Source organism: Pholcus phalangioides, unplaced genomic scaffold (assembly GCF_987345545.1).
Source record: "Pholcus phalangioides strain wild (caught in Gottingen) unplaced genomic scaffold, Ppha-v1.0 ptg000008l_1, whole genome shotgun sequence".
Lineage (NCBI taxonomy): Eukaryota > Metazoa > Arthropoda > Arachnida > Araneae > Pholcidae > Pholcus > Pholcus phalangioides.
This window is the reverse complement of record NW_028301601.1, coordinates 52,755,612-52,780,065: the sequence shown is the minus strand read 5'-3', so window position 1 is coordinate 52,780,065 and position 24,454 is coordinate 52,755,612. Positions and strand designations below refer to the sequence as shown.

The window sequence follows — 24,454 nt, the reverse complement described above, 5'->3', positions numbered from 1 at the left end:
CCTCCGACGTTTTGCTAACAGCATAGACATAAAATTATACTAAATTGTTATATTGCATCTATATGGTTAACAGAGACTGAGTTTCACAGCTGTGCTTCTGTGAACTCCTTCGATAGTGCTTTTCGGACAATGACTTCTTTAACGATGGTATTTAAGCTTTTCTTAACAATGTTTTGGTCAAATGATTCCCTTAACAATGTTTTAGTCAAATGATTCTCTTAACAATGCTTTTCAGACAATAATTACCCCAACAGTAGTATTTTTTGGATTTTTTTGACAAGGACATTCTTAACAGTGTATTTTACCAACAAAGAAATCCTTAACAGTGTATTTTACCAATAACGACATCCTTAACAGTGTATTTTACCAATAACGACATCCTTAACAGTGTATTTCAGCAACAATGTGCTTCTTTACTGTGCTTCCCCGATGATTCCCTGAACATTTAATTTTTCAATAATTATTTTATTTTAGTTGAACACTGTGTTATTTTTTTTATAATAAACTTGATCATCCTTATCCTAAAAAAACCCTATTGCATCTACCGACTGTTTAAAAATTTTTTTTTCAGTGAATAGCTGAGTGGAATTCCCTTCCCTATTGTCGATTGTTGAATTCATTTAAATTATATGACAGTGTAAAATTGCATTAACACTAATCACGCACTCTATTTCTCTTGTATAAGTCTCGGCCAAACAATATTGTATAAATGAATAGATTATTTCCTTATCAGTGCTTTTTTTCGACAATAATTTCTTCCAACAGTGTTTTTCTTTCGACGATTACAGTACTTGAAAAAGAGTGCTTCTTCTAACAATGATTACTACAACAATACTTTTCCAAGAATGAGTCATTTAACAATGCTTCATTTCTAACAGTGTATTAACAATGTTTACGCTAAGGCGGTTCTCTTATAACAATGATTCTCACAAGAGTACTTTTCAAAAAACATTCAACAGTATTTCTCCGACGTATTCTTAACAGAGACGATGCATTTCACAGCAGTGCTTCTCTAACAATGACTGCTTTTCCGACAATAACTACCTCAACACTGCTATTCTAACAATGATTTCCTTAACAGTGTATTTTACCAACAGGGCACTCCCCTTAACAGTGTATTTTACCAACAATGCGCTCCCCTTAACAGTGTATTTTACCAACAAGGCGCTCCCCTTAACAGTGTATACGAACAATGTGGTTCTTGACGATGCTTTCCTGAACATGAGTTCTTCAACAGTGCTTTCCTAAACATGAGTTCAACACTGCTTTCCTAAACATGAGTTCTTCAACACTGCTTTACTAAAGATTCCCTAACCTTTAGTTTTTCAATAATTATAATTTTGTTTTAGTTATAAACCGTCTTATTTTTATAAAACTCATGAGCCTAATCATCCTTAAAAATCATACTCTTATACAATATTTGCATCTACTCTCCGACACTCTGTTTTAAATTAATTTTTTCTCAAAAAATACTTGATCAGAATAACCTTATAACCCTATTCTCGAATCTCCCACGGTTGTTGAATTCAGAGACAACAAGAAACAGTGCCGTAATTGTGTCTGCGCTAACCATTTCCTTGCATAGGTGTCTCGGCCAAACAATAGTGTATAAATTGATATATAAATCATTTCCTTTACTGACAATAATTCCTTCAACAGTGCATAAAGGCACCGAAATGAAGAAAACATTGAGGGGGGGGGGGGTTGAAAGCTGCCAGTTGTCCCGTATACACGGGACTCAAGTCCTTAAGCGGGGGGGGGGGGTTTCAAACAGTCTCAGTCCCCAGGTTCCGGCACCTATGACAATGCTTTTCTTCCGACACTTGACGTACTTAACAAGAGTGCTTCCTCCAACACTGATTACTTCAACTATGATATTTTGTAACAATGAATCCCTTAACAATGCTTTCTTTATAACAGTTAATTAACAATGTTTGTTCCAAAGCGGTTCTCTTAATAATGCTTCCCTGACAATAATTACCTGAAAAGTGCTTCTCTCTCTCATCGACAATAACTACCTTAATAGCGCATTTCGGACAATGATTTCCTTAACAGTATATTTTACTATCAATGCTCTCGTTAACAGTCATTTTTACCAACAATGCGGTTTTTTTAATGATGCTTTCCTAACTACAAAACATGGTTTCATTGACAATATACAACAGCATTTGTGTCAACACTAATCCATGCATTCTCTTGCAAACGCACGGCCAAACAATATTGTATAAATTAATAAATTATTTCCTTATCAGTGCTTTACGAAAATAATTTCTTCAATACTGATTTTCTTCCAACAGATAATGCATTTTACGAGAGTGCTTGTTCTAATAATGATTAAATCAACAGTACTTTTAACAATAAGTTCCTTGGAAATGCTTTACTCATACGGAAAAATTTTCTCGTAATTAATAAATACATAAATGCACTTTTTGCCATCGGTTAATTGTTGCCATTCATGAAATACAGTATTAGTAAAAAATATAAGTAAAGAAATACAATTTTTACATAATTATACTGCGAAATTTCCCTAAATAACGTGAGAAAAAACCCAAATCAACTTGGTAACTAAATGATAATTACTACTTTAATTACCTCCTCCTCCTCCTAACGCGAACATGGCCCGTAAAGCTCTACTTTAATTACCAATAACCGGTATTTAAACTACGAAGTTCTGTATTTTATGAATAAGAGAAGAGTTACACATCCTCATTATTCTAAATATAACAATTTCTAACTTTTCAATTTTTCCTCATTAGGGAAACAATAACACAAGCCAAAACTATCATTATCATTCAAGGAAGTTTTACATATTTAATTTTCGCCGTATTCATTTACCCCCCAATATCACTGAAAATTATTCCAAACAATAAAAAAATTCAAAGATACTGTACTTTTAACATGCTATTCTGATATTTATATAGATATAGCACTTGAAATACAGTGTAACAAAAAAGATTCTGGTTTTCCAAGTGCTTCGTGAAACTTTTCTCCAATAAAAAGTTCTATCTTCATCGATGGATTTTCAATAGTAATAGCCATACATTTTATGTATGGGGGAAGGGGGAAAAAAACACGAGAGAATCGATCACAAACACAGCTACAAACATTATGGGGGGATTAGAAGACATGAAAGAGAAATGTTTCTTGAAAAGGGAACGTGAACTCGAAGATCAATGGAAGAAAGATGGCGTACGCCGAAGATCCTTTCAGAGTACTATGTGTATCAGGCTATATAAAATAAAAAAATTTCCGGTTCTTCCCCAGAACAAGAATCGTACGTCTCCCCGATAAATCTCGGCAATGTTCACAAATACTCCCCGCACACATAGCAGCACATCGATATCAAGACACGAAAATTGGAAACCGATCGAAACAGGAAAAAGGATAGATCCTATCTACGCCTGGGACAATCTGAGAACCGTTCTGGAATAGCAATGGCAGGGGGGGGGGGGGGGGATACTCGCGCAAACTCCTCATGCATCACAGTGGCGTATATACACACTATTCCGCATTCGAAATCACGTTAAGCTCTCTCTCTACCTATAGGAGAGAGAGAGAGAGCAAGGTACCACACGCATCTTATTACATTTATCCACCATCATTTTTATTTTCCATAATGGTCTTTATGATGTTATCTGCGTGCTATTCACGACACTGTCTCCATAATATTTTCATCTTGACAAGACCCGTAAAGAAAATACAGCGAACCCTTTCCAGCCAGCTTGTTTTTTTTTTTTTTTCTCTTACAGATGCACTAATTAGATTACCGTTCGTTTAAACACGTCCTAGATTCGATTAAGATTGGTGCTATGCAGTTCAGAATGACGCAGTGTGTTTGATTGATTATCATTGAATACAACAAGCTGTATAAGTTGGGTAAGGTGGAGGGATTTTGCTGCCCTATGCATTGCCCTCGATGTAGAAGAACTCTAGCTTAACCCTTAAATGGTCAAAAAATAAATAATTTTTTTTTTTAAGCTGACAATTTTATTCATAGTTGAAGACGAGCATTGAAAGCCGGAAAAATCATTCAAATAATATATTTCGAATTGTAATGCTTATTCAGGGCCTGATGAAAGACGTACAAACAGGGATGTAACGTATCTCTCGGAGGGTCCTGGGGTAAACTTTTTTCTTGAATCCCCCCGAAAGAGTTGTGCTAAAAGAAAAAAAAAGGGTTTGGGCGGCCCCATTCGGCTCTGGACCCAAGGGCATTGCTCCGGTTACTCCAGCCTAGTCACGGCCAATATCCCCGTTAAAAAGTTTCGCCACAGAGAGCAACAGGCCAACAACGGTACAATTATTCAATCGTTATATTTCATTCATAGTTAGAAAAATTTATGGCAGATGGCAGCACACTACACATAACGCACAAATAACGCATTACGCATAAACAAACTTCACATTAAATTCACAGCACGTACACGTGCATTCCGGCATGCACTAATTTGTTAGAAATTCCGCCTGGCTAAACTATACAGCTCGTTTTAGTCAATGAAATGAAGCAGGCAGTATATGTATGAAGTGGACATTTCCAAATGTATAACCACATTCTTTGTGATTCAGGCAGTGCCGTCTTAATGCATGGGCCCACCTGGGCACGACCCAGGGGCCTCACAAAAATGAAATGTGTTTGAAATTTCCGTGAATTCACCACGCAGGGCCTCAGAAAAATCCTTTGGCCCAGGGACCCACGATGCTCTTAAGACGGCCCTGATTGTAGGGCCCCGAACTTAGCTGGCAATAGATAAAAGTAAATATATAAGCTGACTTATTTACACATGCTTACTTTTGAAAATTATAGTGCTAGATCTCTCACATTGGGGGGGGGCGCATTACCCCCCCCAGCGTCAAAGGCGGAGTCGACTGATCTAATGTATATATGAGAATTGACATCATCATCATCGTGCCCCCCCCCCCAGCAATAATGACCGTGCCTCCCAGACTTCAAAGTCTATCCCCGCCTATGCATATCGTGTAAGCTTTCTATGTAAATGAAGCCCCGGGTCACGCCCACATGAGCCCGTAGGTGAAAATGGCCCTGGTTATATGGAAAGTTCTGCAGGATTCTGAAAGTAGAACCTTAGAAAAGTTAAAACCTTCCATATTTCACTTGAAAGCTTTATTTCTGCACAGCTCTCCATGCCCCTCCCTTTCCGCACTTATCATGATTTCCCTTTCATCTGATTTTCACCTGTGCCCCCCATCCCCAGAATATCCCAGAACCCCAAGGGACTCCAGGTTCAATGCCACTGGCATAATGCGCAGTAGTCATGCCTCCCCCCCCACATCCTGCAGCAAAGCCCCCCCTGGGCTAAGATCATTGTCTAGTACTAAATCCGACTTCTCACAGCCCCACCCCGATACAGGATGATTCAGAAAAAGATGGGAAAAACTTTACACACAAAAACAGACAATTTTGATCAAAGAAAAAAAAGCCTTTTCTTCACTGTGACGCAGATTTGCATACGGTTTCTTCTTCCCCAGTGCCGTCTTAACGCATGGACCCACCCGGGTGTTTTTTTTTTTTTTTTTCAAACCGAGCACAACTCAGGTCTATCGCCATAGGCAATTTTCTACCTAGTGAGTTGTGCCGGAAGTGTAATTGTGTGTACCTAACAGTCTGAGTGCGTATCTAGTGTTGTATATGATTTTTCAATGCTGCCATCTATATCTCAGAAGTGAAGTGAGTGATGTGTTGTGACTGAATATTTGTACTGTTTGTAGGTCTGTTGCTCTCTGTGGCGAGACTTTTTAACGGGGGGATCGGCTCGCATTTGCGCCTCGAAGTTGGGAACCACAGAAAACCAACTTCAGCCGACCACCACTGTGACGACGGTGGGGCTCGAACCCGGGTCCCCGCGATGCGAGTCCGTCACTATGACCACTCGACCACCACATCGGCCACCCGGGTGCTGCCCGGGGTGTGGGGGGGGGGGGGCTCAAAAAAAATTAGTAGGTGAATTTTTCGAAAATTTGCCAGGTAGGGCCTCAGAAAAATCATTTGGCCCGTGGGCCTATGATGCTCTTAAGACGGCCTTGGATTCAGGCTACAGTAAGAAAAAATAGACAGGAATTGTTTACAGAAATTGGCACCCATCTGATTCTGTTCCCCTGCGTGCAGCAAAGGGGCGCAAAATCTGACAGTTCCGAGAATTCTATCCGTCATGAAAAAAAATTTCTATAAAAATAAAAAATTAAAATGTTTAAACAAAAGAAACCTTTTCCAAATGAATTTAACTAGTTATTTTAAACTATTTTCTGTTAATTTGAAATATTTTATGTAAGTAATTCAGAGCTTAATTGCACACAGACCCCTGATAGACAGAAATTGTATGAAAACAGTCACTCGCTCAACATGAGCGGATGCAGGCTCTTGGGGCCTATATTAATAATAATACCAATTTTCGGGGGTACAGGGAGGGGCGGTAGCCCTTCCCCATATCTCCCTTATGTTACTCAGGTCCGGTCTTGTATACAGTTCAAGGGCGTAGCGGGGAGGGGGGGGACTTGGGGGGGGGTCTGCCTCCCCCCCGAAATGTGAGAAAATAACCGAAAAAAGGGGAAAAGATGGCCAAATCTATTGGTCTATCACTTTGGTCCCCCCCCCACGAACGAAATTTCTGGCTACGCCCCTGATATAGTTACTACAGGCAGGATTTCTTTTCTTTTTCAATTGGACCATCCTAATTCTATTCATCTGTCTACGGTTACTTATAAGCAGGATTAGCTTGTGAAAACTGAGAATTCTTGACCAAGTCCCGTGCTGTGTTAAAATTTACCCCTTCCTATGCCGGGTCTGTGTATATTCTCCCCAGCGCGACCCAACCCGCAAGGGTAAAAGGCTCATATCCCTGGAGGGACAGAGCCTGGGCCGTGACTGGTTTGTCGGGTCTGTGTATATTGTTCATGGAAAAATGTTTTGGTCGGTTAATTTTGTATGCTCGTTGGATCGTCTCGTGTTGTACATGGACATTTTTTTCCATGTAATTCGGTTCTTGGAAGGGATGATCATATCCCCTCCCCCCCACACCCATTCGAAATCTATACTTGGCCCCAGGGTTCCAGATATCGATCTTATTTATGAAATTTTTGTTCATTTTGTAGGCTAAATTTAGTTTTTACTAAATTCAATTCAGTAAGTAGAAAAGGTCTCACTCGTGGATGAGGGGGGTGGGGCATGGATGAGACAGGGCCAGGATCGCCACTAGGGGGCGGGCAGGCGGGTCCTGTGCCCCGGGGTGCTGGACCCGAGGGGGGTGCAAATTTCATTCCGAAACCTCTCCAAAATTACAAGGGGGCGTCCAAATGCGTGCTTGCCCCGGGTGACCAAGCATCTCGTTGCGGACCTGGATAGAACGGCCACGAGACGAAAATGTGCTGCAGAGAGTGCCGTGGGTGAGAAATGTTAAGAAAACCACAGGTGTATATAATACACTTTTACCCATTGACAGGAATTGGTTAAATGACATGTTCCTAATTCTGGTCCTCTGTCTGCAGTAACTTATAAGAATGAATCTCGTTTATAGATAGGAACATATATATACTAGGAACTTCATGAAAAAAAAAATTCTAGTACCTTCCCCCCCCGTCCTGTATACATAGACAGATTTTTTTAAATGAAAATTTTGACACCTGGCTAAAGCCCAGTGTTGCATAGTTTCTCATACGCAGTAATTATTTACCAAAAATCGAAAGAGGGAAATACATCGGAAAAATATTCCCTTTTCAATCATTTTCTAATAGACATGGTTGTTGGTAAACAAGTAGTTTTTTCCGCCATCTAAAATTGCAACAAGAGTAATTGAGAGTAAACAGGGAGGAAAAAATGCCATCATTAAAAAAACCAAAACAAGAAAAAACCATAATTGTTTTGAAGCTTACTCTCAGCCTACAGATGACTTCCCTGTAGAGTCTGTCAGATCCCATCTTCATGGCCGGACGATGTCTTTGAGTGACCTCCTCGCTTCTCACACACACAAGAAACAAACGGGTCTTTGAAGGGAGAAAGAATATTATCAACCGGAGGAGAGAAAGAAGTCGGTCCGTTTCCAAACACCTCGGGACATAGGTCACCAGTATCACATCACCATCATCACCACGGTACTACGGCAACCGCATCACAGGCATCACCATCATCCGACACGTTCCGGTAGAGGTCACGTTTCTCCACGGCGGCGACGATGGTGTTCGGAGGAGAAAACTGCCTCCCTATTGTTATTATTTGTTATTTGTGGCGGATTAATAGAATGTTATCCCTTTTTTTTTGTTTTTTTTTACGGCAGCAGCTCAAGAACTGCGGAACCGTGGTGACCAGCGTGGGACTTGAGGAGAAAAACGTCCACAACAACAAGACCCGATTGGGACGTGGGTGGCTGGAAGCTTATCGCCGATGGAGCAAAACGAGGAAGATCACAGAGATGATCACAAATCACGTGGCAATGATGGGAAATGATTCGTTTTTCCCTGTGCTTCCTTGACGTCACTTCAGATCGTATTGTTCTTTGGATCGCCGTTAATTGAGAGTGACACTTTGGTGTGAAACCGAAAAGAATCGGTCGAATTCACGACGTAAAACGGACTTTGATCGCCAACTCTCCTTTCCCCATACGCGTAAATTCCAGATAAGATAACGAACAGACCGTTGGTAAATCCTCGTGAAGTAAATAACACTAAAAAAACATCATCACATCCAGCCTTCACAGAGAGATTATTTCTGAAGAATTCATGACGTATGGCATTTTTTTCTGGTCTATTTTTTGCGAACATTCCTTGGATAAGCAAAAATTATTGACACACACACCACTTCAATAAAGATCAGCTATCCATGATCGGTATATCGCGTATAACCACGGAATCTTGACCAGAGTTTGGAGCGTATAAACGGTCAGTTTCTTACGGCGAGGCCAAGAATTTTCGCATCATGATTTCGTTCCTGAAAGGCCGGAGCAGTCCGTATGTAATAATATCCACGTGTGTAAATTGTTGACCTGCGATGATGATGCTGTGGAACGAAAACAACGAGACCTGCCGCTCGTGGCCTACGCTGATATAGACCGCTCGGAGACGTTGTGTATACGCTTGCTCTCTCTCTAATTCAAGTTCACCGTTGTGTGTGATGATCAGATGGCTATTTTTTTCTTCTCTTTCTTTTCCCTGATGCCCTTGGCGTAAGTAAATCACGTGCGTCGTAGGTACGCGCCAAAAGTTTTCGCCAAAATCCTTTGGTTGGGCCATTCTGTGGTTTTTTTAGGTGATGGTTTTTGAGTAGACGTAGTTATTTTAGTTTGTTTTACTGATAAGTTTGTTTTGAAAATTAATTTATTTTCTTTGTTACATTTCTTCACATATAAAAAGCTTCTCAGCAATACCTTCCACAAGAATGATTTCTTGAAAATATATCTGACAACAATGCTTTCCGCAACAGGGACTTCTTAACAATGCCTTTCAAAAAAAAAATGTTTCGTAAAAATGTCTTTTACACTAGATTTTTTTCTAATATAGTATTTGACAGACATGATTTCAAGAAGATAGCTTTCCCAACAAAATACTTTCCCCAATAGTACTTTCCCAACAAAATACTTTCCCCAATAGTACTTTCCCAACAAAATACTTTCCCCAATAGTACTTTCCCAACAAAATACTTTCCCCAATAGTACTTTCCCAACAAAATACTTTCCCCAATAGTGCTTCCATTTAATGTCTCTGATAACAATGACTTCCACAAGAATGATTTCCTGAAGATATATTTGACAAGAATTTTTTTCACAAAATTGCTTTCTTAACCATCCCTTCCATAAAAGCGTTTCCCAATAATGCCTTTTGCTCTACATTTTTTTCTAATAATGTTTTTTCACAGAATTTTTTTCCAAGAAGAAAGATTTCCCAACAAAATACTTTCCCCAATAGTGGTTTTTTCTCTCAATAATGTTTTTCACTAGAATATTTCCTTTTAATGTCTCTGACAACAGTGTCTTCAACAAGAATGATTTCCTGAAAACATATTTGACAGAATGCTTTTCTAAAAAAAAACATTCTTAATTATGCCTTCCAAAATAGTGTTTCCAAACAACTTCTTTAACACTTGATTTTTTTTCTATTAATGTATTTGACAGCTTTTATTTCAAGGAGATAGTTTTTCCAACAAAATCCTTTCAACAGTAGTGTTTTTCCCAAGAATACTTCTTTCTAATATCTCTGTAAACAATGTCTTTTACAGCAATGTTTTCCCTAAGAATGCTTCCTTAATGGTTTTGATAACAAATGCTTTGAACAAGAGAGTAGTACCTTTAGCATTTTTTTTTACTAGAATATTTTCTTCTAATGCTTCTGACAACAATGTCTTAAACAATAATGATTTCCAGAAAAACATGTTTGACAACAATGCTTTTCACAACAGGGCTTTCTTAACCATGCTTTAAACAGTTTTTTTTCAACAATGTCTTCTATAAGAATTTATTCTAATAACGTTTTTGACAACAATGACTTCCAGAAGATAACTTTCCAAACAAAAGACTCAAACGAAATGTTTTTTTCAACAATGCTTTGTACTAGAATACGTCCTTCTGATGACATTGACAACAATGCTTTCAATAGAATGCTTCCCTAATGGCTTCGACAATAATGCTGCCTTGAACAAGAGTACTTTTCCCAAAATTTCTTTCACACAAGAAATTTTTTCTAATGATATTTTGACTTCCTCACTGAACAATTAATTTCATAATTGTTTGACATTAATGTTTTTGATGACAATAATTTTGATTATGGACAATAATATTTTCCCTGAGAATGACTTTGACAGTAATGCTTTGAACAAGAGTGCTTTCTCAAGAATGTCCATGCTAATATCTCTGACAACAATGCTTTCCATAAGAATGCTTCCTTATGTCTTTTACAACTATGCCCCAAATGAGAGAACTATTTACTGATAATTACTTCGGCAACAGTGCATCTCAACAATTATCTTCACAAAAGTGCTTTACAACAAGGCATCTCAAAAATTATTTTTGCAAAAATGCTTCTTCAAACAATGCCTTTCACAAGAACGCGTTTACTGTGAAAAATTTTCAAAGGGAAGGCTTCTAACAGCTCTTTTATAATACAGTGGTTATTTTTTCAACAATATGTTTTGCAATGGTATTCTCTTAATAAAATACTTTTCGTATATGAAATTGAGAGAGAGAAGAGTTCTTCACATTATCGCCAAACTGGTGGTGGTCCAGTTCATTTATGGCATTTTGATTACGACAGGATGTGCTTTGTTATAATTGCGACAGCTGAGAAAGCCACTTGGGACAAAAATGACAAAACAGCAGGGGATAGTACATCCGGGTTCTAGAGAAATATTATTCACACAATGACAGAAAATATATTTTAAAATAACCTTTTATGCTAGAAATTATTCCACAGAAATGAATTTCGGGGTTCATTCGATGAAGTCGCTTTTGCCCACCGAGTCACACACACAAGCAGAGATCTTCTAATTACCAAAGACATTCGTAAATTCAGAATTTTAGATAATTCTAAATTTATTCATTGCAATAATAATAATTCATCGTGTCAGAGATAGATGGAAGATAAGCCTTCCATCAAAATTTTGAAAATCATTTCTTTTATGAATTCTGAAATTATTACACTTATTTTAAATCATTTCATTCATCTGTTCCGAAACAATCTTCTTTCATTAATTCTGAAATTATTTCTTGATTCATTTATCAATTCTGAAATTATTTCTTGATTCATTTATCAATTCTGAAATTACTTTTATTCCTTCAATTCTGAAGTTCTTTTTATTCCTTCAATTCCGAAATTATTTTTATTCCTTCAATTCTGAAGTCATTTTTATTTCAATTCTGAAATTATTTTTATTCCTCCAATTCTGAAATTATTTTTATTCCTTCAATTCTGAAATTATTTTTATTCCTCCAATTCTGAAATTATTTTTATTCCTTCAATTCTGAAATTATTTTTATTCCAATTCTGAAATTACTCATCTTCTGTGGATTACAGTATTTCATTTATGAATTCTGAATTCATTCATTTATTGATTATAAATTATTTCATTCATTTATTTATTCTAAATTATTTCATTCATTTATTTATTCTAAATTATTTCATTCATTTATTGATTCTAAATTATTTCATTCATTTATTGATTCTAAATTATTCCATTCATTTATTGATTCTAAATTATTCCATTCATTTATTTTGTATTATTTCATTCATTAATTCTAAATTATATCATTAATTCTAAATTATATCATTTATTGATTTTGAATTATTTCATTTATTGATTTTGAATTATTTCATTTATTGATTTTGAATTATTTCATTTATTGATTTTGAATTATTTCATTTATTGATTTTGAATTATTTCATTTATTGATTTTGAATTATTTCATTTATTGATTTTGAATTATTTCATTTATTGATTTTGAATTATTTCATTCCTCAATTCTGAAGTCATTTATTCAATTTCTCTGAAACCATTTATTCTTTTCATTCTGAATTATTTCATTTATCAATTCAGAATTATTTCATTTATCAATTCAGAATTATTTCATTTATCAATTCAGAATTATTTCATTTATCAATTCAGAATTATTTCATTTATCAATTCAGAATTATTTCATTTATCAATTCAGAATTATTTCATTTATCAATTCAGAATTATTTCATTTATCAATTCAGAATTATTTCATTTATCAATTCAGAATCATTTTGTTTATTAACTCTGAAATTATTTCATAAACCATAATTATTTTGGAGATAGACGGCTTTTCCTCAGCCCAACATATCAAGGAAACATATTTTCTAGATTTTATGCCCGGGTGAGCTCGGAAAGAAAAGTCATCTGGTCTGCGCCGGGATTCTCGAACCCAGGCCCTCTTGCAAACAAGACAAGCATGCTACCATCTACACCACTAGAGACACGAAATAAGGAAGGCAGGGTCGTGTCCCCGGTGGTGCAGATGGTAGCATGCTTGCCCTGTTAGCAAGAGAGTCTGGGTTTGAGCCCAGGCGGAGACTAGATGACTTCTCTTTCCGAGTTCCCCTCGGCATAACATCCAGCAAAAAATCTGTTTCCTTGATAATTACTTTAATTCAGAAATAATTTATTTTCTTAATTCTGAACCGATTTATTTCATTAATTCTGAAATCATTTCTTCTATCAATGCCGAAATTGTTTCATTTAGTTCATAATTATTGTATTAACTAACTGCAATATTGTATTGCGCGAAATTTCCTTCATCAATTCTGAATTATCGGGAATTTTTTCTAAATCGTCTCATAATTTTATTTTGGTATTGGTTTAATGATATTAATTTTATTTATCTTCTCTGATGCCAGCGCCCCCCAGAAATTATTTTTCTAATTTAAGCAAAAAACATTAACCGCCCGCCTCCAAACTCGTTAAGATACGGGTCTTAAACCTCGCGGGCCACCAAGTCATACCGTGTGGTATTCCCGAACACTTATTTACTCTGAATATATTCCTTTCATTAAATTTGAATTTCTGCTTATTTTCATTTCATTGATTAACTTTCTGATGAATCCTTTCTTTTATTAAATCTAAAATTCGCCCCGTTAATTCTGAAAAATTTTTCCCATAAATTTAAAATTTTCATCAATTATGAAATTACTTATTAATTTTTTTTCATGAAAAAATTCAGAAATTACTTTTAACGATTCAGAAATTTCTGTTAACAATACAGAAATTTCTGTTAACAATTCATAAAAATTACTTTTAACTCGCAGTTCAGAAATTACTTTTAACAATTTAAATATTATTTTCAGCAATTCAAAAATTACTTTTATTGATTCAGAAAAATTGCTTTTAACAATTCAAAAAATAATTTTGACTATTCAGAAATTACTTTTGAGAATTCAAACATTACTTTCAGCAATTCAAAAATTACTTTTAGCAATTCAGAAATTACTTTTAGCAATTCAGAAATTACTTTTAGCAATTCAGAAATTACTTTCAACAATTCAAACATCATTTTCAGCAATTCAGAAATTACTTTTAACGATTCAGAAATTGCTTTTAACAGTTCAAAAATCACTTTTGACAATTCAGAAATTACTTTTGACAATTCAGAAATTACTTTTGACAATTCAGAAATTCCTTTTGACAATTCAGAAATTACTTTTGACAATTCAGAAATTACTTTTGACAATTCAGAAATGATTGAAGAAAATTACTTTAATAATTCTGAAAAAATTATACTTTATCAGTTCCAAAATCATTCTCAGTAAATCTGATTTCTATATGTAGTTCTGCCATTACTTCTTTCAGTAATTCTGCGACTATTTTTTCATTAATTATAAATTTTCATAAATTATAAAATAATTTTTTTCAATAATTCAAAAATTATTTCTTTAATTAAGGTGTTTCTCAGCATTTCCTGTAAATTCTGTAGTTATATGTATACCTTTCGAATGCCCAATTTGGCATCAGGAAATAAAGTATGTAGCCTATACGAAATCACAGTGTCAAATACTGTTTTGGCCTAGGGTCTCTCGAATTCGCTACGACGGCCCTTTTAATGTATCAAGTGCACAGCGTTACTATTGATTCTGGGAAGTATCCAACAGTTGTAAATATAGCAGTACAGATTTTCAGTGGCCAGAGCTCTTTAACGATTTTTTTTTGGAAAATTTAGCGTTTTTCTGTGTAAAGCAGCTATTTTCTAAAAATAGGTTTTTCGACGGGCCACTGCAAAAAAGCTCGGAGCGTCACATTTGACCCACGGGCCATGGGGTGAAGACCCCTGCGTTAAGACAACCCTGCGGTCTTTTACAGACAGTGATCGTTTCTGAAAGAGCGAATCCTCTAAAAATATCATTTCGGATATTCTACGATAGATCATGGTCGTCGATAAACACGCGGGCCCATAGAAAATCGTGGGGAGGAGGACCCCAACTATAAGATTCACAGACCATTCTCCAAGCAGTCTCGATCCGATTCTCAGACAAGACATGGTGCAGTGCTCTCAAGATATCGAGCTCACTACCCAAGGCAGGCGGATACACAACAAGTACTTTCTTGAGGAGGATCGCCCACTAAAGAGATAGAAGTCAGTCCATCAAAACCATTGAAAAAAAAAGAGATACCACAGATATAAATGGCGTCTTGTCGTGTTTCTAAAGATGGTTTCGGTTCTGGTTAAATGGCTCTCGAGAAGAACACACACACACACACACATCCATAAATCCATTCCTCCCATTCCTCTTTCGTAGTACAATCTCCTCTAAAGAGGAACAAATTGTCTACCATACATTATTACGAGTGTTTTGGAGATTTCTCCTCTCCGGGTTATGTTCTTATTTTTACTTTTTAGTATCGTCTATTAAGGGGAAGTTTTGGAGCTCTATGGCGTCTTGTATTTTGTCTTGTTTTTTTGTTTTTTTTTCTGTGAAGAACATCTGCTATTTTGTGTGGCTACCGTTTTATTGGAGTAAAAGAGTACCCCCTACATGCTACACTACCATCAGCAGTGACATGATGGATTGAAGATGGCATTGAGTTCGAGAAGATTGATGTTATTTTGGTTGGAGGACCGCAAGTGTGTGACGTAAATACTACAATATTCTAAATTATGTTACATCCTGTGTATATTAGATTTTTACTTTTTTTCCCCCTTCTTTCGTTTAGGAAATATCGTGTTGCGAGAAAACCCATGAGGAAAAATTCAGCTCTGCACGTAAACGTCAAAAAAATGGTAATTTTCCTAGATATGAATTAACATTTTAGGAGGAGATTGATGAGCGTGGGTGTCGAGCATAAATTTATGGCGTTTCTTGGGATTCGAAAAATTGAGAAAATTTTCTTTTTAAATTTGGAGTGTTGGGGGTGTTGTAATGCGGGGGGGGGGGCACGACCGGGGAGGCTACGTGAACGTTTGGTCACATCGATTCTTTAAACTTAATTATACAAATACAAGGCCACAGCAGGCAGCTGTGTGCCCAGCGAGGTGGCTGAAAACGATGCACATAACAAATACGGATGTTATATATTTCTAAAATACAGCAACCACTAACTAAAAATGCAATTACAATTACAAAAGGGGGTCCTAAACATTTTTTTTTGGGGAGCACGAAATTGCCGAGACGCTCCTCTGGCCCCCGTTGTGATATTCGAATCAGCCCCCCTTCCCCCGTCTGGTAAGGGCTGCCCCGATTTAAAGTACCCATTGTCCAGTGCAGATATAATCGGCATCATTATACAATGATTTAAATATCAGGCGTCGTCACCCAACAGCGGGACTTTAAAAGACAGTTAACATCCACATCATTTGCATAGTCTTAGTCACTGAAAAAAAAATCCGTGAATCATCGCTCGCACAGTAATGTCCGCAAATAAAGAACGGCGGTGGGGGGGGGGGGTTATTACACACACGAGCCACGAAAACGCTGCTTCTTCAGCTTGAAATAAAAAGGAACAGTAACAAAGGACTTTTTTTTATTATCACGGACATGTTGGGTCGACGACCACGAGCTTGAGATTCCTTCATAGTTCACTAAATGAGCGACATTCGTGAACAATGATAGTCACGACTGGAAAGTCCATGAGGTGTAGGTCGTAGACATAACCCTCTAGGACTTGACTGGCGATGCGTAACACTATACATGTCTCATTTATTTTTAAAGCCTGATAATAAATGGTTATTAAAAACCTGTGTTTAGGCTCTTGCAGCAAAATGTGGGTGTCCACGTGAAAAAAGCTGCGTGATTGTTTCAGCCAGGCGTTCGTTCGATGGCCCCGTGTTTTACGGGACAGACAAATTTTTGCCATTTTTATTCGGCTCTTCGGTGTGGGATTTCTATTCGGTGTGGGAGGAGCTCCCTGTAGATCCGTACCTGCGAATGGAGCCGAGGCAGGTACCTTCAGCTGCGAATGGAGCCGAAACAGGCACCTTCAGCTGCGATTGAAGCAGAGACATCTTCAGCTGCGAATGGAGCGGGAGAAAGAGCGAATACAAGGCGATGAGTCGGGTGATGTGACTTTTACAGTGGAATCTCGATACAACGATAATCTGTATTACAAGGGAAATTATTGTTGTGGGGGGTGGGGGGGGGGAGATCATCATTATATCGGGAGGCAGTAGTTTGATTAGACCAGCCATCTTCAACATGTTGCTCGCGAACACCATTGCTCTCCGAAGCACCAAGACTATTTGGTGCCATGGGCGGAGATACGGCCCCCCCCCCCCCAGCGTCAAAGGTAAAGCCTACTGATCTAATGTATTAGCGTATATATGAATTGATATCATTATCGGCATGACCCCCCAGACTTTCAAGTCTATCTCCACCTATGCTTGGTGCTCGAGTCCGATTTCGTGCTCGCGAGCACTTGATTAACGCTTCGATTTAACATCCTGCAAAAAGTTCATTCAAAGATTACGATTTTGCAGATATCAGGCATTATACCTATAAAAAAGTTGATTAGACTATAGGCATTTCCAAACAAGACTTGAAAAAATATCGTTGTAGAGGGATTTAGCGTTATATCGACTATCGTTGTTTATGTGTTGTTTATCGAGGTTTCACTGTATTGTGTAGATTCATTGGATCGTCTCATATTTTATGGGACAGACAAATTTTCCCATATTATTCGGCTCTTTGGAGGGATGACCGCAGCTATCCCCCCCCCCCCCCACGCGGATTCACGCCTGATTTCAGCTTGAGAATATTGGAGTTGTTATTAATTTTTTTTCTTCTCATCAGGTCATCAGGTTCTGACGAATTGCTCGAGAGCACTTCGGTGCTCACACAAGTATCAAGCCCCGATGGATGTGAATTCCCGATTCCGTTCACCGTTATTTATAAAAACACACCCCTATTGTAGAATTAGCGTAATGGTAATCGGAGTTCGGACCGTTTTAACGCTTGGGCTCATTCGAGAGTGGTCCGAGAGCTTCGAGTGCATAGGGAGGACTCCTGACTCGTGATGATACGATTTGATACTATTATTTTCCAAACCAATGATAGAAATTGGTAGATAAGTACTTTGAGCTAGGTAGGGGCCCCAAAAACTTTGCACAGGAATCCATAATGCTGTTAAGATGGGCCCTGGTTTGAACATTATGTGGGCGCTATTTCTGATGTTGGGGTCCGGCGCCCCCCATCCCGGGCTTACACGAAAAGGCCTGATTTATATTTAGTCACATGCGGGGCCATCTTAAGAGCATCTTGGGTCCTGGGCTAAGTAATTTTTCTGACGGCGCTGGTCACATGGTTGAGTTTGCCGTAATATCAGTTTGGTCCACCCTCCATTCCGAAACACCAGTTGTCCCACTCTAAAAAAAATTCCTGGCGAAGCACCATGTGACATCTTGCGGCACCCTACGGCCACCAAATGATAAGTTCTTGGACAACCTCCAACAGCATTTTTACTCACAGATAATGACACGAAGTGAAGTGTATTAACCCAGATACTGCGAAGGCAATCCATATTTCAGCTCATGAAAGAGGATACAGAGCGGATGGCGAGTGGACGTCCAGGGTAGTTATGAGTTCAGGACACGTTCCGGTACGAATTTGATGTCCCATAGGGGTGGTGGCTGCTCCTCTTGAATCAACAAACATCCAGGATCTGCCTCTCCCGTTATATTGTCCAACTTTGGAATTCCGCACGGCACTAGATGATGACAAAGAGGAGGACCTCACGGTGGATCATTGACCCTTTTCCACGGTGAAAATTTTCATTCAGGGCACAAGAGTCTCTCTTTTAGATACAAAGTTTTTTTTTTGTAAGGAAAGTAGCTCTTGTCGCTCCTACGTATCATGTTAAGTGCTAAGTATAATTTAGTTTGCTACTTGCTATACTCTTTGATATTATCTTTCTCTTTGAGCGTGACTAACATGAATACACCTTATCTCTTCAACCTATTTTTGGCGTTCGCTAAAAAGAAGAAGAAAAAGAGTAAATAGTGAAAAGATCTTTGAACTTGGGGACGTACCGTCAGAAAGAGATTAAGGATGACAGTTGCATTAAACAACAAAAAACTGTGCCCGTACGTGGTATCTTTGAGAAGTCACGTGACACCCACTGTAATAGATATCTATTCAGAACACCTACGGATTATCAGTACAGAGGATTATCTTTGCACGGTGTTTTCGATTCATTTTCATCTTCGATAAGTTGAAAGAATCAGAATCGTAATAGTTGCATAGACAACACGACCTTTTTATTTAATTTAGAAATCGGCAAGAACCAAAACAACAGGACCATCTCATGAGTTCGGCGCCCTACTTCACATCCATTTAAAAAAAAAATTAGGGATGGGGGAAAGTCGGTATTCAAAAAGGTAATGCTGGAAAAGTACCAAAATAGAAATATGGGCGTTTTCTATCACAAAAGTTAAGGAATATTCTCAAAGAAAAATGGCTCCGGCAATCGCTATGGAAAGAATTTTTGAAATCGTTAAAGAAATAATTTTTTAGAAATTATTTGAGAAGCAATTTTGGGAATTTTTTTAGAAGCAATTTTAGAATTAGTCGGAAATTCAAAATTGAAAAAAAAGAAAGAAATAATTTTGGAAACCGTTATAAAAATAATTCAGGGGATCATTCGAGAAATAATTTCAGAACTAGCATAAAGAAATACCAAATTTCAGAATTAATGAAAAATTCAAAACTGAAAAGAAATAATTTCCGAATTAGCGAAAGATAGGATTCCAGAATCAGGAAAAGAAATACGTAGTTTCAGAATTAGAAAAAGAAAGAATTTCAGAATTTGCAGAAGAGAGAATTCCAGAGTAAAAAGAAAGTTTCAGAATTGGAAAAAGAAGTAATTTTAGAATTAGAAAAGGTAAGAATTTCAGAATTTATGAAATCTAGAATTCCAGAATTTGCGAAAGATAGAATTCCAGAATTGGGAAAAGAAGTTATTTCAGAACTAGCGGGAGAATTTCAGAATAAAAAAAGAAAGAATTTCAGAATCAGTAGAAGAGGGAATTCCAGAGTATAAAAGAAAGAGTTTCAGAATTCGAAAAATAAGTAAATTTCAGGATTGATTAAAATTCAAACCTATTGAAAGGAATTATATCAGAGTAAAAAAAGAAATAATTTCAGCCATCAAAAGGAAAATAATTTCAGAATTGAAAAAAAAAATTTCAGAATTGAAAAAAATTAATAATTTCTGAATTGAGAAATAAATAATTTCAGAATTGAGAAATAAATAATTTCAGAATTGAGAAATAAATAATTTCAGAATTGAGAAATAAATAATTTCAGAATTGAGAAATAAATAATTTCAGAATTGAGAAATAAATAATTTCAGAATTGAGAAATAAATAATTTCAGAATTGAGAAATAAATAATATCAGAATTAGCGGAATTACGAATGTCAATGGAAATTCAGATTTATTGAAAAAACTAATTTCAGAACTAATGTCAGAATTGATGAAAGAAGTAATTTCAGAATTGATGAAAGAAGTAATTTCAGAATTGATGAAAGAAGTAATTTCAGAATTGATGAAAGAAGTAATTTCAGAATTGATGAAAGAAGTATTTTCAGAATTGATGAAAGAAGTAATTTCAGAATTGATGAAAGAAGTATTTTCAGAATTGATGAAAGAAGTATTTTCAGAATTGATGAAAGAAGTAATTTCAGAATTGATGAAAGAAGTATTTTCAGAATTGATGAAAGAAGTAATTTCAGAATTGATGAAAGAAGTAATTCCTGAATCATTGGAAGAAATATTTTTAGAAGAGAGAAATATTTGAGTAAATTTATTCGGCATTTGAATTCGGCACATATATACGCTCTAGCGAAGGGAAATCTCTATCTCCTCTGTAGCTTAGTGGTCAGAGCACTCGTCCGGCAATCGGGAACCGGGTTCGACTCCCGGTAGAGGCAGAGATGAGTTTTTTCCTTCCTTAAAAAAAATTAACATCTCAAATAATAAATATCTTCACAACATCCAGTCTTCCGTATATCTTGAATTTCAGAATTGATGAAAGAAGTAATTTCAGAATTGATGAAAGAAGTAATTTCAGAATTGATGAAAGAAGTAATTTCAGAATTGATGAAAGAAGTAATTTCAGAATTGATGAAAGAAGTAATTTCAGAATTGATGAAAGAAGTAATTTCAGAATTGATGAAAGAAGTAATTTCAGAATTAACGGAAGAAATAATTCCTGAATCATTGGAAGAAATATTTTTAGAAGAGAGAAATATTTGAGTAAATTTACATATTATCGAAAGAAATACTTTGAGAATGAATGAAAATTCAGATTTACCGTTAAAAAAATTTCAGAATTAAGGAGAAATAAGTAACTTCAGAATTGATGAGAAATAAGTAATTTCAGAATTAATGAAGAAGATAATTTCAGAATTAATGAAGAAGATAATTTCAGAATTAATGAAGAAGATAATTTCAGAATTAATGAAGAAGATAATTTCAGAATTAATGAAAATTAAAAATCAATATACATCATAAACAACAATTCAGGGTATGACTTTAAGCCCGTAGGCCCAACCAATATATAATCCACCCAACAAAATAGATGAATACATAATTTAAGAACTGTATTTTTAATATTCTCTCCAGCAAGGGCGTAGCGAGGTGGGTGGACTTGGGGGTCTGCCCCCCCCCCCCCCCCCGAAATGTGAGAAAATGACCGAAAAAGGAGAAAAATTGATGGCCAAATCCATTGTTCTGTCACTTTGGTCCCCCCCTCCCCGAACGAAATTTCTGGCTACGCCCCTGCTCTACAGTTTATTTTTCCTTTATTAATGCAGGTTAAATTTTTCTATAAATTTTTAGTTCAAATGAATTAGGTTATTTACGTTATCTACTTACGTTATTATGAACTAATTCTTTTTTTTTTTTTTTGATGCCGAAAGCTATGGTGAAATTTCACATTTTCAACGAAGCCAGCTATTATTCACTCCTCCAGATTTGGAAAAACTAAACTAAATTCAGCCAGCCAAGGAACAACACGTTAAGTGTGAGTTCGATTTCGAAAATTGATTTAACAGAATTTACAAAACGGCAAATTTTTTCGTCGTGTCTCCGCAAAACGTGACGAAAAAGAAGAAACTCAATTTCACACGGGAAAAAACTATTTTTATCCCGAGTTTTTAGATATAATATTCAGGACATTAAGAAGACAAAAAAGACAACAACCGTTGTTGCCAAATTCTACAAACTCAAACTGCCATTAGTTTTCAACAAAAAAATAAAATAAATAAACCATAATAATGAATAATATATCTCAAGGTCTCCCAGAGAAAAAAACAACATATAAAATTCATCAAGGGAAGAAGAAAAAAAAACCCCGTAAATTCTTTATATCTTAATACACCCGCAAAATGGCCGTCAAGTAAATAAGAAACGAAGTCACGCTTCTCTCCCGGTAATCCGATGTCAGAAACATAAATTTCATTTTTCTTCGGAGGAATTCAATTCCTGACGCCTTTGGAAATAAAACAACAACAACAACAACTAACCCAAGAATTGGATAAAAGATGGCGCCTCCCATGCTAGAAATAGAAAAAAAGAAAACCACAAAAAAAATAAATAAACCAATTTTCAGGATGCTAAGATGAAAGATGCCTGAGAGGAATTCTATTTGAGAAAAGACTGTTTATTCAACCATATTCTTCATTTTCCTCGGTGTTATTTTTGAAGAAAGGATATGAGAAAAGACGGGAGGAAGAGAGAAGTCTATTTTAAGGATTTTTCCCTTCAAGAATCCTTACAAAGCAAAAAGAAAAGAATCGAAAATATCTATTAAATAGATTCCCTTTTTTCCCCCTCATCTCAGCATTTAAAACAAAAACACCGAAAAGCTTTTGCTGTCTTGGCATCTTATTTTCTTATACATTATTATTATTATCAACAGCGTGGCTTTTGTTTTCGTAAGAAAGAACTCGACTGTTTTCTCTTGATTTTTCCAAGAATTTTCTTCTCCGGAGAGAAAAGGAATTCTAAGAAAACACAGTCTGTAATGGAAATCTTTCCTGACGTTTCTTCGGAGGATTTTTTAGTTGTTTTTCTTCCACTGGATCTGGTAGGAATCTCTTGATGCCAGAAATTGTAAATGAACAGGCAACGGTTACCTTCAGTGTTTCAGCTGCCCTGGTGGATGAAATTTAATTGATTTTTCTCGGTTTGTTTAAAGTTTACGCATAGGCGGTGATAGACTTGGAAGTCTGAGGGGGGGGGGCGGGGCACGATGATGATGTCAATTCATCTATACATGTATGCATTAGATCAGTCGACTCCATCTTTGATGCTGGGAGGCAATGCCACCCCCCCCCCCGTATCTCCGCCATGAGTTTACGTCCAATCGAATTAATTGTCATTGTGCTAATGAATATCCGTCTTATGTGAAATTAAATGAATCGGGATCGAACCTTTCATTTTCGAATCCATTGTTGGAAATAGAACAGATATACTGCAATATGCTATACAGTTTTGAAAACAAATTATGAAGAGCAGAAATCGTTGCTTGAAAATTTTTATTGGTGAAAATATTTAAGGAGGGGGAAAAATACAGCAAGGGAACTTTTTGAGCAGACGATAAATACAGGGTGTCCCAGAAATTCATAAACAGTTTGGGCATTGTATAATATTTTGTCATGTGTATATATTATTTCTAGTTTTTGTAATTGCATTTTTAATTGGGTTGCTGTATTTTTTAAAATATATGACATCCATATTTGTTAATGGGTATCTTTTTCTCAACTACCTCGTTGGGCATTTTGCCTGTTGTGGCGTTGTTTTTGTATTTGTATAAAAGTGGTGGTTCATACGAAAACGTTGTTCTGAAAACGTCATGTCGAAAGTAATCCTAGCCAAAAGCTCAATTCCGAAACTTATTGTTCCCAAAAGGGTAGTTTCAAGACCATTTATTGCCAACATTTTTTTTCAAGACAATTATAGCCAAAAAGATTGTTTCAAGACCAATTATTGTCAAAAAGATAATTTCAACACCTATTGTTGCTAACATCATAGATAGTATCAAAACTTATTATTGCAAAAAAGCATAGTTATCACTGCCAAAAAGCGTATTTTCAAGACTAATTGCCGGAACAGCAGTTTTAAGACCAATTACTGCTAAATGCATAGTTTCTAAACCTATTTCTGCTAAATGCATAGTTTCTAAACCTGTTACTGCTAAATGCATAGTTTCTAAACCTATTACTGCTAAATGCATAGTTTCTAAACCTATTACTGCTAAATGCATAGTTTCTAAACCTATTACTGCTAAATGCATAGTTTCTAAACCTATTACTGCTAAATGCATAGTTTCTAAACCTATTACTGCTAAATGCATAGTTTCTAAACCTATTACTGCTAAATGCATAGTTTCTAAACCTATTACTGCTAAATGCATAGTTTCTAAACCTATTACTACTAAATGCATAGTTTCTAAACCTATTACTGCCGAAAGCATGGTTTACCTATCTTCTCGTTCGTCAAAATTGCTGAAAGCA

At 36.3% G+C, this 24,454-nt stretch overlaps 1 protein-coding gene across 2 annotated transcripts in view; it reads right to left on the bottom strand.

Annotated features, from left to right (window-relative positions):
- LOC149084499 (uncharacterized) overlaps window positions 1-24,454 on the bottom strand; it is a 91,749-nt gene that overhangs the window by 60,706 nt on the left and 6,589 nt on the right. The window contains exon 1 of one of the 2 annotated variants that reach the window (XM_089234901.1): window positions 7,885-8,527. The exons of the other annotated variant lie outside the window; for it this stretch is intronic. Within the exon in view, the coding sequence (XP_089091027.1) occupies window positions 7,885-7,935 (51 nt within the window). The 5' untranslated portion in view covers window positions 7,936-8,527. Of the gene's footprint in view, window positions 1-7,884; window positions 8,528-24,454 lie in introns of those variants that run through there. 2 annotated transcript variants of the gene reach the window in all.